At 46.3% G+C, this 17,500-nt stretch overlaps 1 protein-coding gene across 2 annotated transcripts in view; it reads left to right on the forward strand.

Annotated features, from left to right (window-relative positions):
- The first annotated feature begins 2,385 nt into the window (after positions 1–2,385).
- septin5a (septin 5a) overlaps positions 2,386–17,500 on the forward strand; it is a 27,099-nt gene continuing 11,984 nt past the window's right edge. Inside the window, exons 1-3 of one of the 2 annotated variants that reach the window (XM_061261314.1) lie at positions 2,386–2,507; positions 9,118–9,208; positions 9,930–10,016. In XM_061261314.1, the coding sequence (XP_061117298.1) occupies positions 2,445–2,507; positions 9,118–9,208; positions 9,930–10,016 (241 nt within the window). In that variant the 5' untranslated portion in view covers positions 2,386–2,444. Of the gene's footprint in view, positions 2,508–7,745; positions 7,974–9,117; positions 9,209–9,929; positions 10,017–17,500 lie in introns of those variants that run through there. The other variant, XM_061261313.1, reaches the window with a different exon arrangement.

Here is a 17,500-nt window from a genome sequence, read left to right on the forward strand (position 1 = left end):
TACACATGAAATGCTGTTCTGAACATATAGTGGGGCAAAAAAGTATCTAGTCAGCCACCAATTGTGCAAGTCTCCCAAAAAAATCTCTTAAAAAGATGAGAGGCCTGTAATTTTCATCATAGGTATACCTCAACTATGAGAGACAAAATGATTTTTAAAAAATCCAGAAAATCACATTGTCTGATTTTTTAAGAATTTATTTGCAAATTATGGTGGAAAATAAGTATTTGGTCAATAACAAAAGTTAATCTCAATACTTTGTTATATACCTTTTGTTGGCAATGACAGAGGTCAAACGTTTTCTGTAAGTCTTCACAAGGTTTTCACACACCGTTGCTGGTATTTTGGCCCATTCCTCCATGCAGATCTCCTCTAGAGCAGTGATGTTTTGGGGCTGTCGCTGGGCAACACGGACTTTCAACTCCCTCCAAAGATTTTCTATGGGGTTGAGATCTGGAGACTGGCTAGGCCACTCCAGGACCTTGAAATGCTTCTTACGAAGCCACGCCTTCGTTGCCCGGGCGGTGTGTTTGCGATCATTGTCATGCTGAAAGACCCAGCCACGTTTCATCTTCAATGCCCTTGCTGATGGAAAGAGGTTTGTGTTACTGATGGTAGCCTTTGTCACTTTGGTCCCAGCTCTCTGCAGGTCATTCACTAGGTCCCCCCGTGTGGTTCTGGGATTTTTGCTCACCATTCTTGTGATCATTTTGACCCCACAGGGTGAGATCTTGCGTGGAGCCCCAGATCGAGGGAGATTATCAGTGGTCTTGTATGTCTTCCATTTTATAATAATTGCTCCCACAGTTGATTTCTTCACACCAAGCTGCTTACCTATTGCAGATTCAGGCTTCCCAGCCTGGTGCAGGTCTACAATTTTGTTTCTGGTGTCCTTTGACAGCTCTTTGGTCTTGGCCATAGTGGAGTTTGGAGTGTGACTGTTTGAGGTTGTGGACAGGTGTCTTTTATACTGATAACGAGTTCAAACAGGTGCCATTAATACAGGTAACGAGTGGAGGACAGAGGAGCCTCTTCAAGAAGAAGTTACAGGTCTGTGAGAGCCAGAAATCTTGCTTGTTTGTAGGTGACCAAATACTTATTTTACCGAGGAATTTACCAATTAATTCATTAAAAATCCTACAATGTGATTTCCTGGATTCTTTCCCCCCATTCTGTCTCTCATAGTTGAAGTGTACCTATGATGAAAATTACAGGCCTCTCTCATCTCTTTAAGTGGGAGAACTTGCACAATTGGTGGCTGACTAAATACTTTTTTGCCCCACTGTAGTTGTCATCATAAGTGCATTTTTATTTTATTTTTTTTTTTTTTGCGGGGGGGGTTAGACAAGGATAGGGATATCAGGAGGGAGGACTAAGGTAGAGAATGAAAAGGTGGGTTTTGAGTCTGCGTCGAAATATGAGGAGGGATTCTGCTGTTCTGACAGTGGTAGGCAAGTCATTCCACCACTGAGGAACCAGAACGGAAAACAGGCGTGAACGTGCAGTTCGAACGCCAGGTGCATGTAGAGAGGGGACCATAAGACCAGAGCTGGCAGACCGGCGTGGTCTAGCTGGGGAGTAGGGAGTGATCAGGGATTGTATGTAAGGTGGGGCAGTCCCCTTAGCAGCCTGAAATGCCAACACTAGGGCCTTGAAACGGATGCGTGCGGCAATAGGAAGCCAGTGGAGGCCAATGAGAAGCGGGGTGACATGAGCCGACCTGGGCTGACTGGTGATCAGGCGGGCTGCAGCATTCTGGACCAGCTGGAGGGGCTTGATGGCACATGCTGGGAGACCGGCTAGGAGGGAGTTGCAGTAATCCAGGCGGGAAATGACGAGCGCCTGGACTAGGAGCTGGGTGGCTTTCTCAGTCAGGAGATGACGGATACGGCGTATATTATACAGAAAGAACCTGACTTAACTGAACTGTTTAATTAAATTCATGTTCCAAAGTAATAATTGTGATTTATTTTTAGCCTAGAATTCTTACACTGTTGGTATTTATATGCATATATTGCCAGATTTTAAGTTAATTTGTGCTATACAGTAAAGACAAATCTGATACTAGGGAATGATTAATTTATTTTATATTTCTGGATCTTTAAGAGTGACTATATTTAATATTGGATTAGAAGGTAAAACCATTTGTTATTAAGAGTGAGGTTGTATAAGCATTCATCTTTGGTATATATTGGTATATAATGTAGATACACTTGTATAAACCAGATATAAATGCTGCTATGTTATATAATCCAAGAGAATAATACTGTCAAATTAGCTGTCCGTGCGTCCTCGAGGGCTACGTCAATCTCGACTTTATTAGGCGCGCGATTGGGTGGAACAAAGAAAGGCGGAGTCTTCGCCCCCACCTCCAAACGAGAGGCCAGTGAAGACGGACAGACTACAGTTCCACCGCTGAACGACTGTGAGGGACGATAGACGAAATGACTACCAACATTAGATACAAAAGCCGGATGATAAAATCGGGTAGGTCCAAGGACACAGAGGCACAGATAATGTACATGTATGATGTAGCGCGACGAGGTTTCCTGCTTCAGTGTTTTTCATTGATTAATATCCCCCCTCTCTCTCATTTTCTGTGAAATGCCTGGACATCGTTTTGTATCCTCGCACCTGCGGTATGAAACCAAAAATGGATATCAACAGAAGATGGAGAGGTAAGGAAACACGCATTCGTTCAATTCCGCGCCGCGCATATTTCACGGCGGCGGCCGGCATTGAAGCCATACTCCACAGCTGTTAGTATCACAAAACCATAAATTAGCAACGAGACGTGGGGGAGCATCCATTCGCTTGGTCACTATTGACACTCCATAAATATTTTAGAGAGAATAATTGGGAAACATAACAGACTCCAAGAGGGTTTAGGTGTGCAATTTTAACATCAGGTTAGCCAATTAATTATTGTTCGTGTTTGCGTGCGCATTATAGCCTATACGCCTTAGCTTGCACGTATATTCTTTGTATTTTAAGCATTATAGTCAAGCATTGTTTAATAGCTTTTGTTGCCAGATCGTCTTGTCACCCTCTGAACAATACCCTGCTTAGCATAATAGCGGGTGCAGGCCATGCCCGGCAAGATGCGCGAGTATTAAATTGGGGAGGGATGGGCGTTGGAGCTTCTTTTAGGGTCTGTCGGTTCGCTGTTATCTGCACTCAATATCTACATCCGTACATGTCACTGGTCCGAGTGGTTTTCTTTGTGCTATAATCATGAGCGACTGTTAATTCTACCACTGTCTGCTCAAACAGGCTGTCAAGTATTTGCATTGTATTTACATGTAATCTGTGCAAGGTCTCCCCTGGAAATAATTTGTCACTGACATGGAGAGTACTAGCTATCTGCTGTCTCTTGCGTCGCTGACACGCGGAGGCGGGCACGGCTGTGCAGACCGCTGCGCGAGGCGTTCCAGCTGTGCTCTCATCACAGGTGCTCAGTTGTTGCCCGTATCTGCCCGGGGAGGTCAGGTGACTGAGAACTCCAGGAAACTACTCTGTGCTGTCAGAGGGGAGCCAGTGTGGTGATGATGTCACAGGAGATGGCTCCAGTGATTGGATGCATCATTTTGCTGTAGGTTTGTATCCTAATTATAGCATAAAGCCCAGAAATCTTGCCATGTTCATTATGATTTTGGACTCTAAAAGGCCAACATCCCACTACACATTGCTGGCACCATATCACATTAGCCAGTAGGTAGTCCTGAGGTTGTGTAGATGGGCTGTAGATGGACATTATTGATGTAAGAGGCCAGTAACTTATTTGTGTTTAAAGGTGTGAGGTATCTGTTATGTGAGCATAATGGTGTCCATGCCATGGGACAATCTCTCAGTGTTCAGCTAAGGTTTGGGTGTAGGATTAGGTTTATGAGATTGGTGTAGTGTTACATTCATGGGTTTGGGTTTGGGTTCCCACTTCAGGAGGGAGAAACTGGCTTCCAGCTTTGAGAAGGCCCCATGTGTATCACCCTTCAAGCTTAGCAGGGCTAACTATGCTCATTATGCTAAGCAGAGTTAACTGTGTACTGGACATTAGCATGGTTAACTGTGTACTGATTATGGTTAGCTCGGCTAACATCATTAGCACAGCTAACTGTGTGCTCATCATTAGCGCAGCTAACTGTGTGCAGATTGTAGGGCAGCCCCTGAGACATGACAGCTGGGGTGTTGCCAAGCAACAGCCCTCCACCATCCTCATGTACTGTACTCTTGGGAGAGCAGGAGAGAAAGCATGCTACCTGTACACACCCCTACCTGTACACCTCTCTGAGTCTGCACAGTAATAGGCTGGTTTGCACAGTAGAGTGTAATATTTATCAATATCTTGGTGTTTAGCCTGAACTCACTGAGTTGCTAAAATAGTTATGGGTCCCTCTGAACCCTGTGTGTGCCAAGAGTCTACAATCCCAGGGTACGTGTACGTAAACACGATGGGTGAAAAATCCAGACAAAGTGCTTCGCACAAACTTGTCCTTTGCACCCCTAGCTCCTACTAAAATAAGCGTCCATGTACATTTGTCACATGATCACTGATGACTATACTCACCTTACTGTTGCCATGGAGACCCTTGTGCTGCAGAGTAGGAATGTCTGGAAGGAACACGATTCCACAGCTGTTTGGGATGAGTGGAATGAGGTCTTGGAGGAAATCCCACCTCCTTGTACCATCAGTTCCAAGTTTGGTACAATCAGTACATGCTCTATTGACAGGGAAATGTAAGCCTTAGTACCGTTTTTCTTTTTAAATTGTAAAATAATGTCAGATTAAAAAAAAACATTAATTATTATTTATTTTAAAAAATATATTGTTGTTGCTTTTGTTTGTTAGTTCTACACTCACAGAGCACTTTATTACACCTATTTATTAATGCGATTATTTAATCAGCCAATGGTGTGGCAGCAGTACAATGCATAAAATCGTACAGATATGGTTCAGGAGCTTCAGTTAATGTTCACATCAACCATCTGTGATCTAATGTGATCTAAGTGACTTTGACCGTGGAATGATTGTTGATGGCAGACAGGGTGGTTTGAGTATTTGAGAAACTGCTGATTTTCATGCACACTAGTCTCTAGAGTTTGCAAAGAATGGTGGAAAAAAAAAAATCCAGTGAACAGCAGTTCTGCAGACAGAAAGGCCTTGTTAATGAGAGACGTCAGAGGAGAATGGCCAGACCGGTCAAAGCTGACAGGAAGGTGACAGTACCGCAAATAACCACACATTACAACAGTGGTCTGCAGAAGAGCATCTCTGAACACACAACATAACCTCAAGTGGACAGGCTACAGCAGTAGAAGTCTAAAAAATAAGTCCCCCTTCATAATAATCCTTTGCTTTTAGTAACATTGTTCACAAGATGCCTCACTGTCTCTGTCTGCCTAATGTTGCAAGTGTGACCACACCCCACCCCCCCTGGGCACACCCCACCCCCCCTGGGCACCCCCCACCCCCCCTGGGCACCCCCCACCCCCCCTGGGCACACCCCACCCCCCCTGGGAACAGCTGGCACTGGGGGGGGGACATTATTACATTTGCAACGATGCAGTGAGCTGCACATCCAGGGCTCTGTTATTTCAACAGATACACAAGCTGAGTCAGCATGTTGTCATTACACCACTGAACGTAGCAGCTTCATGTAGCATCACTGACATACCCAGCCCCAGAGCTGACCTGTGACACTGCAGTCTAGTACCTAGTACAGTCTAGTACAGTTTTACAGCCTCAGCATGAGTTCATATTCTGAGCAAAACTGCACAGAATACCAAACAATGAGCCCCTCACTCTAACCAGCTCCTGCTCTGTAAGCTGAGCTCCTCACTCTAACCAGCTCCTGCTCTGTAAACTGAGCTCCTCACTCTAACCAGCTCCTGCTCTGTAAACTGAGCTCCTCACTCTAACCAGCTGCTGCTCTGTAAGCTGAGCTCCTCACTCTAACCAGCGCCTGCTCTGTAAACTGAGCTCCTCACTCTAACCAGCTCCTGCTCTGTAAGCTGAGCTCCTCACTGTAACCAGCTCCTGCTCTGTAAGCTGAGCTCCTCACTCTAACCAGCTCCTGCTCTGTAAACTGAGCTCCTCACTCTAACCAGCTCCTGCTCTGTAAACTGAGCTCCTCACTCTAACCAGCTGCTGCTCTGTAAGCTGAGCTCCTCACTCTAACCAGCTCCTGCTCTATAAGCTGAGCTCCTCACTCTAACCAGCTCCTGCTCTGTAAGCTGAGCTCCTCACTCTAACCAGCTCCTGCTCTGTAAGCTGAGCCCCTCGCCCCTCCAGTCTTGGGGGGGCCCTGCTTGGCTGCCCCCTCACAGGCACTCTAATGCCAGCAGGTGTTGATAATGAATGCGGATTGTGATTGGTCAAAGCCCCTTATGTGGCCCACCAATCACATGCTGTGGCATTTACATGTAAATGAGCTTGGTCCACCAATCACAGGCAGCTTCATCTGCATGTGAAAGCTGTGGAGGGGCGGTCCTGTTCCTGGGCTCCCGCACACAGCTGCTCTCAGCCTGAATTACACATGAATTACGCAGGACGGGGCGGCTTTCTGTCAGACCTAAAGGCCATTTTACTCACACCACATTAGACAGAGGCATTGTGAAACAGAGCCAGAGCAGTCTTTGTGTCTGATGGGGAGTATTGGGCCCAGTTGCTTACAGTCAGATGGCTCCTGGTGGGTCCGTACAGACATTTAGTGAAAATAGGGGCGGTTGTGGTGGGATGGGGGTGGTTGGGGTGGGATGGGGGTGGTTGTGGTGGGAGTGGGGATAGAGACCCAGGTGCAGGGGCATTGTAGCAGCTGGGTGGTTAGCGGGAGTAGGAGGGGCTCATTCAGGCCCTGTTGTTGGAGGGGGGGGCGGGGGCGCTTTGTGTCAGTCAGACATCTGTTCCATTCAGTCCCTTCAGACTCTCCTGGTACCCAAGGGGGGGCGGGGCCCAGAGTAATGGATCCTTACATGTGATTCACCCCTAAACCCAAACCCACCCCCCAGTCTGACTCCCCACCCACGGGCAGCTGACCACCCCTAAACCCAAACCCAACCCCCAGTCTGACTCCCCACCCACGGGCATCATACCATTTATAATGTAAGATAATATACCATTTATAATGTAATATAATATACCATTTACCTGAGCTGTCTACCATTGTGTTACTTCAGGCTAGTTCTGCTTGGCATTCGCCATGTTCCTGAATCTCATGGAAACACCAATCTCATTCAGCCCAAGGGATGCACAGAATAGAAAAGAGGGCGAGTTTATTCTGACTGAGGTGCTCACATAAGACATGTGTATTCTGATTGGTGTATTATTCTGATTATTAATAAAATATTTGTCTCCCTGTAAATGCATCTAGTGTAACCACTTGGTGTGAATGCACAATGTGCTGGCAGTGTTGAGTTTGTCTCCCCCTTGTGGGAGCATTGGGTATCCTCAGCGCACACACACACACTCACACACACTCTCACACACACATACACATACACACACTCTCACACACACACACTCACTCATACACACACTCACACACTCACACTCACACACACACACACACACACACACACACACACTCACTCATACACACACTCACACACACACACACACACACACACTCACTCATACACACACTCTGGCTCCTCTTGCCTGAAGGGCTGGTGGTGTGTGGGAGGCCCTCCCCCACCTGGGACAGGAGCAGGAGGCTGGAGGCGGAGCTGAGAGGGAGGGAGTGGGGAGAGATCCAGAGAGCAGGCGAGAGGAAGCACGTTCCACAGAGACTGGGACGGAGTGAAAAACAGAGTGATTGGGGAGAGGGGGACGGAGTGAAAAACAGAGTGATTGGGGAGAGAGACAGTGCAGGCTGAGCGAGAGGAGAAGAGGAAGAGTCTTTCACATGGACACGATTCGGCAGGAGAACCTGGCCGAGCGTCTGCTCATTCCACGCTTTAGGACAGCCCGGGTGAAGGTAACGCTCCGGGAGGGGGGGGTCATATGGAGAAGAATAAGGAAGGGTGGGGAGAACTCTTCCAAATAATTTGTAAAGAAAGTGGACAAGGTTGTAAAGACGGAGTGCAGAGGGAGGGGCGGGGGTTGGGCTCCAGTGGGGTAGGGTTAGGAGAGAGGGATGGGGGTAGGGTTAGGAGAGGGTTAGAGTAAGGGTTAAGAGAAAGGGTTTGGGGGGGGCACATGTTGGAGGGAGGAAGCTGCTTCCTTTCAGGATGGCGGTAGCAGTACCCGCTACTGAACTCCCGCTACTGAACTCCCGCTACTGAGCTCCTGCTGCTAAACTCCCGCTGCTGAACTCCCGCTGCCTTCCTGCCTGGGGCTCAGTGGAGCAGAACAAGCCTGTCCAGAGACTCTGACTCAGGGCTTTTACCTGGTCTCTGTGCCATGTGTCTGTGTGAGTTACTTTACTGCACTGAAACCCTTCAGACAGAGGAGGAATGCGCCCGCTGTTCCTTATTATATACATGGCCATCTTGTGAGACGTTTCCTAGTGCTGGCTGAAGGGTGGAGAGTTGCTCTTTGCTGTGGGAAATGAGGGATATGACAGCTATGATGGGTCCCTGGGGGGGGGGGCGTTCAGGCCGGTCAATAGCCGCACTGTTTCTGTGCCCGTCTGGCTCACATTCTGTCCCGACAGCCATGCGGGAGCGTTTGTGTGTCCCCTCTTGGTCTGGACTGATGTCAGGTTGGGGGGCCTCCCATTTGACAGAACTAAAGAAGAAGAGATCTCCCAGCACAGCAGCTGGAGCCCCTGCTCCATGGAGCAGCATGGCGTTCGGCCCTTTGCCACCCCCTTTATAAATGTGCTGTCTCTTCCACTGCATAGCACCCCCTTCCTCCTGCTTTCACTGAACCCAGCTCACTCATCACTTCCTGTTGGATTGCAGATTTGTTTTTGTCTGTCTGTGCTCCATTATATTCTGCATTCTGTGTATTTTAAATGGTCTATTTGATTGAAAGACTCTTCTCTCCCAGTTCTGAGCTGAACTGGAAACTGAATGAATGCAATTCATTACATTGACACTACAGTCTTTCTGATCTCCTTCTCATCCTTCTCCCTCTCTTCCATATCTCTCTTTTCCCCCTGTCATTCTCTCTCACAGGATAAGCAGTATGTTGGCTTTGCCACTCTCCCAAACCAGGTGCACAGGAAGTCTGTGAAGAAGGGTTTTGACTTCACCCTCATGGTAGCAGGTAAGTGACAGCATGTTCACTGAGCCAACACCACAACTCCCTCCGACAGTCACACCTATCAACACATGTCACACGTTATTCAATATATTGATTCATTTATTTTTACATTAGCACAGATGTACAGTTGCAAGAAAAAGTTTGTGAACCCTTTGGAATGACCTGGATTTCTGCTTTCATTACTCGTAAAATGTGGTTCGATCTTTGTCGATAAGTCACAATTACACATAAATACAATCTGACTGAACTAAAAACATGCAACAGTTGTACAATTGGTTATTGATTGCATTGAGTAATCATTCTGAACCTATGTGTTTATAACTTCTCCAAATTGCTAATTGGAGTGAGGTGTTTCAATTAAGAAGATGAGATTGGCAGTATGGAGTGCACTGGCCTTGGCCTTTAAATGAAGGCACACAAATCCTGGTTACTGACAAATCAAAATTCAAGGGTTCACTTCCATTTTCCAGCCTGCACAGTGAATAATTTCACTATGCAATCAATAACAAATTGAACAGTGCAACTGTGTGTGTGTTTAGTTTAGTCAGATTGTGTTTATCTATAATTATAACTTAGAAGAAGATCCGACCACATTTTATGAGTAATCAATGCTTTTTCTTGCAACTGTATGATAATACATAACAACACTGTAACCCAGAGTTCAGTGGGCATGCTCTGTCCCACGCTCGGTGGCTCTGACACAGTGCTGCTGGCTGTATTGCAGGGGAGTCTGGCTTAGGGAAGTCCACTCTGGTGAACAGCCTGTTCCTCACAGACCTGTACAAGGACAGGAAGCTGCTGAATGCTGAAGGTGGGTTCTGCACCCCTAACCCCATAACCCCATAACCATCACCCCTAACCCAGTGTTTCCCAACTCCAGTCCTCGGGACCCACTTGCCAGAAGGTTTTTGTTGTAACCAGTAACTCACACACCTGATTTAACTAATCAAGGGCATTTTTGTGGTTTGATTGGTTCAATCATTAAAGCAGGTGTGTGAGTTACTGGTTACAACAAAAACCTTCTGGCATGTGGGTCCCGAGGACTGGAGTTGGGAAACACTGCCCTAACCCATAACCCATAACCCCTACCCCCTACCCCCTACCCCCTAACCCTTAACCCCTAACCCCTACACCCTATCCCATAACCCCATAATCCTAACCCCATAACGATAACCCCATAACCCTAACCCCTAAACCCTAACCCCTACACCCTACCCCATAACCCCATAATCCTAACCCCATAACCATAACCCCATAACCCTAACCCCTAACCCATAACCCAGAGCCCCTACCCCATAACCATAACCCTAACCCCTAAACCCAAACCCATAGCCCCTACCCCCTAACCCCTAACCCCTACATCCTGCCCCATAACCCTAACCCCTAACCCATAACCCCTACCCCATAGCCCATAGCCTCTGCCCCATAACCATAACCCCATGACCCCTAACCCAGGGGTCGGCAACCCTGGTCCTGGAGAGCCGCAGGGTGTGCTGACCCCTGCCCTAACCCATAACCAATAAATCCTAACCCCCCCCCCTTTAGCATAATCTTTTTTTCTTTTATCATACCTGATGTGGTTTAAACAAAAAAAACTTCAGAGGCTACATAAAATGGTTCTATGGTCCCCTAACCCTAACCGTGTGGAAATAATGACAATAGGTGTGTCTCTAGTATGAGAATAGTGAGAATAGGTGTGTCTGTAGTGTGGGAATAGTGAGAATAGGTGTGTCTGTAGTGTGGGAATAGTGAGTATAGTGGCGTATTTCGTCTAAAAAACTGATGCTTCAAAATAGCCACTGTCCAAGCCGGAGCGGGGGTTTGACACACAATCAAACAATCGTGGAGATCCGATTTCAAGTTGAAACAAAAAATGCATTTTATTCTGCTTAAACATTGAACAAAAATATTCTCCAAATTGACTTTTTACACTAAACAAAAATAGACTTTGCTTTGGCCTTTTTTGTGTGTTTCTTTCTTTGTATCCTTTCTTTTGTTTGTGTGGTCAAAAAACGATTCCGTCTCCCCGTCTCCCTAGGACTAACACAGGTGCCGCAAATTACTTGGCTGATTAAATAGATGCAGTTGCGGCTCTGGCCAAAAGGGGGAGGCTTACTATAGGTAGACAAATAATAATATCATATATAATATCAACTCATATCATTATGGCTCCAACATCCCGGCCCCTAATTGTTAACATCATAGCAAAACAATTAATCAATCATAATTTAATGGAGCCAATAAATTAAACATAACACACATCATAATTCATGAATGTTCCAGAATGTTCAAAGTCCATATATGTTTAGGTTCTACGTGTATGTAGTTATGTGTAGGTGGAATACAGCAGTCCAGGGGTCAGAGGCGTGCAAGAGGGGGCAAGAGTTCAGGGGTCAGGGGCATGTATGTGCATGTGGATGTATAGGGCTGGTTTCTGGGAATCAGGGACTACCAGCACATAACTCCCATAGGTGCATCTTGACCGTTGACTCTGGAAACCTCTTAATCTTAGCTGGCTGAGATTAGCCATCTGCCTCCAGTAGTAGACAGAGTTTATCAATTGGTCTCTGCAAGATGTTGGTCTTGGTTTTTACTAAAACACTCCGTATAAGACCTTTGGACCCTAACAAGGTCTTCACTACACGGCCCATAAGCCATGAGTTCCTGGGTGCCATGTTATCCACTCTGACGACAAGATCGCCTAGACAGAGGTTCCGTTTAGGGTTATTCCATTTGCTCCGTTGCTGCATAAGTGGGAGGTATTCCCTAATCCATCTCCTCCAGAAGAGGTCTGCAAGGTATTGTGCCTGTTTCCATCTCTTCCGGGAGTACAGGTCACCTTTTTGAAATAGTCCTGGTGGCATAACTGGTTTGTTTTTCAACTGAAGTAGGTGGTTTGGAGTGAGAGGCTCTAGATCATTAGGTTCACTTGACACCGTAGTTATTGGTCTGTCATTCATTATTGCCTCCACCTCGCACAAAGTGGTCTGTAATGTCTCATCATCCAGTCTTTGCTCCTTCAGGACTGAATATAATATTTTCTTCACAAGTCTGATTAGCCTCTCCCATACTCCACCATGGTGGGCTCCAAAGGGAGGGTTGAATGTCCATTTCACTCTGTCCTCGAGTAATGCATTTTGAATCCTATTGTGATCCAATTCTTTCAGAGCCTTTCTTAGCTCTGTCTGTGCTCCTATGAAGTTGGTCCCATTGTCTGTTCGAATGCTTGCTACTGGTCCTCTTCGACATATGAACCTGCGCAAGGCATTGATGCAGGAGTCAGTGTCTAAGTAGCTTGCAACTTCTAAATGGACGGCTCGACTCACCAGGCAGGTAAAGATTACTCCCCACCGTTTCACGTGAGCACGGCCTCGCTTCACCTCTATGGGTCCGAAGTAGTCAATACCAACATGGGTAAAGGGTGGTAGATCTGGAGACACACGATCCTTTGGAAGATCAGCCATTTGTTGTTCTCCAACCTTGTGACTCCTTGTGATTTTCCTAGCAGATGAGTTGGCACAAGGCAGCCAGAATCTCTGACCTAGCCTGGAGAGCATGTGACCTCTACCGGAGTGTCCAACTCGTTGATGAATGTGTCGTAGGATCAGTTTGGATATATGAGAGTCTTTGGGCAGGATGATTGGATTCTTCTCTTCTAATGGCATAGCCACTTAGCTTATTCGTCCTCCCACCCTCAGAATTCCTTTATCCACAATTGGATCCAGTTTACAGATGGAGCTGCTTGCCTTGACCCGTCTCCCTGTATCCAAGAGTGCCAGTTCCTTTTTAAAGTGCTGTCTCTGCTCAAAGCGAATGATGGCCTTTTCTGCTTCGTCCATGTCCTCCACAGACAGGTTTTGTACTCCACATGTAACTTTGAACTGGTCCATTTGTTCCTTTAAATACTTTAAAGTTGTCAGCTCTGATGCTGGATCAGTCTTTGTTAGAGATTTCTTGTTGTGACTTAGCAGTAGAAGGAGTCCTTTCAGTTTCAAAATCCAGGCAACAGCTTTCTGCAATCTGGTCCATGATGAGTAGTACTCAATTAGCTTGCTGGTTGGATTATATTCCTCTACGCTAGCACTGTTCACAGTGAAGTCTCTTCTTACCTCTGGATCCTCCGGAGGGATTTGTCCCAGTTTTTCTGGGATCTGTGGCCATTCGGTTTCCTTTCTCTTCAGGAATTCTGGACCTTTCAGCCATCTTGTGGATTTTAGGAAAGGTTCTACATTTAACCCACATGAAGCGTCGTCAGCCGGGTTATCTTTGGAGCTCACATGTCTCCATTGTTTCTCTTGAGATAGGTCACGTATCACTGCAACTCTGTTGGCCACATAAGTATGGAATCTTTTTGTTTGGTTGAGGATGTATTTCAGCACGGATGTGCTGTCTGTCCAGAAAGTGGAGCTTTCAAGCTGTACCTGAAGCTCCCTTCTCAGCATCCTGTCCACCCTCACAGCTAGCGTTGCTGCTGCCATCTCCAGTCTGGGGATCGTCATCTGTTTGAGTGGAGCCACCCTAGATTTCCCCAGAATGAATGAAATGTGGACCTTTTCCATACTGTTCGTGAACCTGAGGTAGCTGACAGTGCCATAACCCAGCTCACTTGCATCACAGAAGTGATGCAGCTCTGATGTCTTGACCTGACCGAAGTTTTCAGGCTTCACACATCGATCAACTTGGAATTTGCACAGCTGATCTAACTCTGTAATCCATCTCTGCCATGGCTTGGATAATTTCTCTGGGATGATTTCATCCCAACCACACTTTGCCTTGCAGAGCTCTTGGAGGATTTGCTTGGCCATCAGGATGTATGGAGAAAGGAAACCCAATGTATCGTATATTGAGCTGACTGTGGAGAGGATTCCTCTTCTCGTATGAGGTCTGCTCTTGATAGTGACTCTGAAGGTAAATGTGTCACTTTCAATATTCCATTGGATCCCAAGTGCTCTTTCAAGAGGCAGCTTTTCTCTATCCAAGTCCAGTGTCTTTACTAGTGTTGCTTTGTGCTTATCAGGGAGGGATGCCAGGACCCTGCGGCTATTACTGACCCATTTGGTCAGTGTGAAGCCTCCCTGAGAGCATGCATCTCTGAGGTCCTTGGTGAGCCTAATGGCTTGTTCTACTGTGGCTACTGACTTGAGGCAATCATCCACATAAAAGTTGTGCTTGATTGTCTCCGTTACCTCCTCATCATACTTCCCACTGTTGTCGTCTGCTGTCCGTTGTAAAGCGAAGTTAGCGATGCTCGGAGATGACACAGCGCCAAAGAGGTGGACCTTCATTCTGTAATGTTCCAGGTGTTTTTTGGTATCTCCACCTGGCCACCATAAGAATCTTAGAAAGTCCCTGTGGCTGTTATGGACAGGTACTTGGTAAAACATTGCTTCAATGTCTCCCATAATGGCAATTCTTTCTTGGCGGAACCTGAGCAAGACACCAATGAGGGTGTTAGACAGGTCAGGGCCTTGGAGGAGTTCTCTATTGAGAGATGTGCCTTTGTACGATGATGTACAGTCAAACACTACTCTAAGCTTGGCCTTTTGCTTATGGTAAACACCATGATGAGGTATGTACCAGACCTGGCCATCGTTCCGGTGGAGTTGGTCTCGGGGCACTTTCTCTGCGTAACCTTTGCTGATTACATCCTCCATGAAGTCTTTATATTCTGCAGCATAGACCTCATCTTTCTTGAATTTCTTTACCAGGGTCATGGCTCGCTGCTCTGCCATTTTTTGGTTGTCTGGCATGACCACGTCTTTGTTGCGAAAAGGTGAGGGTAAGTGGTAGTGACCATTCTTGAGGATTACTGAGCTGGATGCAATCTGCATGAACTTTTGATCCTCACCTGACATTTCGCTTTTCTCCTCATACGCTCTCTCTGAGTAGTCCTGATTATATTGCCTGACTAGGAGTTCCCCCAGATCAGCAATCGATATTCGGTTGGCCGTCATTGTAGGAGGTCCAGACCCTACTATATCGGTGCAATAATTGAGTGGACCGTTGACCACCCATCCTAAAACTGTCTCCACCGCATATGGTCCATTCCCTTGGCTATTAATTATGCGCCAGGGTTCCATCGCCTTAGGAACGTTGATTCCTATCAGGAGTTCAACGTCTGCATCAATTTCCTTTAATTGGATCCCCTGTAGATAAGGCCACCTTTCCAGTTCAGTTTGAGTGAGTAAGTTTTCTTTTGAGACTGGGATCTTATCCTGGGTATAGACTTTTGGTAGGTCAAGGTATATGCTGCCATCCAGGCTGCCTACCTCTAGTCCAGTGACTTCATAGCTCCTGACAGGTCTCTTCTGCCCCATTGTTCGAAGGAGAATATTTGTTTTGCGTTGGCTAGCATTCAGCTGCTTCATTAGGTTCTCAGTGCAGAATGTTGCTGAGCTGCCAGGGTCGAGGAAAGCATAAGTTAACACAAACTTGTTTCCCTTGGCCACTTTGACTCTGACTGGCACAATAGCCAGTGCACAATCCTTACCGGCCCCAGTCACTTCCCCAGCTGAAACAAGAGCACAGCTGACTGATGTTTTCTTCAATTCCTTAGGACCCACCTCCTTTGGAGGTTCCTGGTTTGAAGTTTTCATTGTTTCAATATGTAATATAGTTGGGTGCCTCCTTTGACACTTTTGACATGTTAGCTTTCTTCTGCAGTCTTTGCTTAGATGACCCTTAGTTAAACATCCGAAGCAAAGGCCGTTCATCTTCACAAACTCCACCTTCTTCTCATGAGTATGTGCCTTGATCTGTTGGCAATCAGTTAGTGAATGGTTGCCCTGACAAAAGTTGCATGAGGCAGTACGAGCACCTGGGGTGTTGCCTTGTTGGTTTTGTTTGAATGACAGAGTAGTAGAGTTGTCATTAGTGTTGCCATCACCCACTATTGCCACTGTAGTGGCAAAGCTGCTCCCTCTATTCTTTGGCATTCTTGATTGCTGTTTAAGGTCAGCTATCCTGCCCTTTAAAACCACCCTTTTACTGGAGAGAGGATCTTGTATATCCCCAAACAGTGGGTCCAAAAGGATTCTAGCTTGTTTCTCCATGAATCCCACTAGGTGTTGGAATGTAGCCCTCGTATTGGTCCTCTCAAACGTGTCATAGGCTGCTGATCTCCATCTTTCACGTAGCTTGTAAGGAAGCTTAGATGCAATCAGCCTTAGATTGGAGGGCATATCAAGCTCCTCCATATAGTGCAAGTCGTGCATGGCGTTACAGCATCCTCTCAGGTAGAGTGCATAAGCGTGCAGTGCCTTTCCATCCTCAGGTTTAATCACTGTCCAATTCAATGCCTTTTCCAAATAAGCACTTGTGACTTTGATCTCATCCCCAAAGTGCTCCTTTAATAGTCGTTGAGCTTTAGCATAGCCTCTGCTTGCTTCCATGTGTAGGCAGCTGCGGACCAAATCCCTGGGCTGGCCACAAGTATACTGCTCAAGAAAGTAGAGCCTGTCCTGACAGTTACTTGTCTTATCCTCAATTAAGTGTTCAAATGCTCGGATGAAAGATTGATAGGTCAGCGGATCACCGTCAAACACTGTGATCTCCCTAGTGGGGAGTAAGGCTATTTTTTGTTGCATGATGATAAGATCAACAATGTCACTCTGTCTTTGCATAACAGTGGTGATGTCATCATGGTTAGTAGCTGCATTGGTATTCTCATTAGATCTAGATGGATTGGACCCTGCTGGAGGTTGCTGACTGCTGCCTTGGCGATCAAAAACAACCCTTTGAAGTGGTATTTTTGGAAGAGCACCTAGTTCAATAAATTCAGCCACTGGCGGCTCTGATTCCACAAGCTCAGTGGTTTTTCCTTGCTGGCTTCAAAATAAGAGTCCATGCCGTCTTTTTGGATTTGCTCATCCATCTCAAAACTCTGAAGGGCTTTTATTTTGGCGGCTGATGCTGCTATATTGGTTTCCAGCTCCAACCTTTCTTGTTTTTAGTTGAACTTCTTCCAGTCTTAAGGCATGTTGGGTCTTTAAGGCCTCAGCACGGGCTAATGGAGCTGCCTGCTCTGCCACTGCTTTCCTGCATGCTGAAGAGACTGAGGAGGCTTTTGATCCTGTCTGGGATTTGTTGGATTTGTGTGAAACATTAGAAATGCTGTCCTGAGGGGTGACATGTAATTGTGCAATTTGACCCTTTTTCCAGGTTTGTACTTCATTCAAAAAATATTTAAAAATAGTAATTCTGGGTTCATACCAGTCCACATTTTCATTCTCCTGCCCCTCCTCTGATAAGAGCATTTGCACAGATTTATGTACATCATTAAATTCTTTTACAGCC

This window comes from Conger conger, chromosome 11, assembly GCF_963514075.1.
Source record: "Conger conger chromosome 11, fConCon1.1, whole genome shotgun sequence".
Classification (NCBI taxonomy): domain Eukaryota; kingdom Metazoa; phylum Chordata; class Actinopteri; order Anguilliformes; family Congridae; genus Conger; species Conger conger.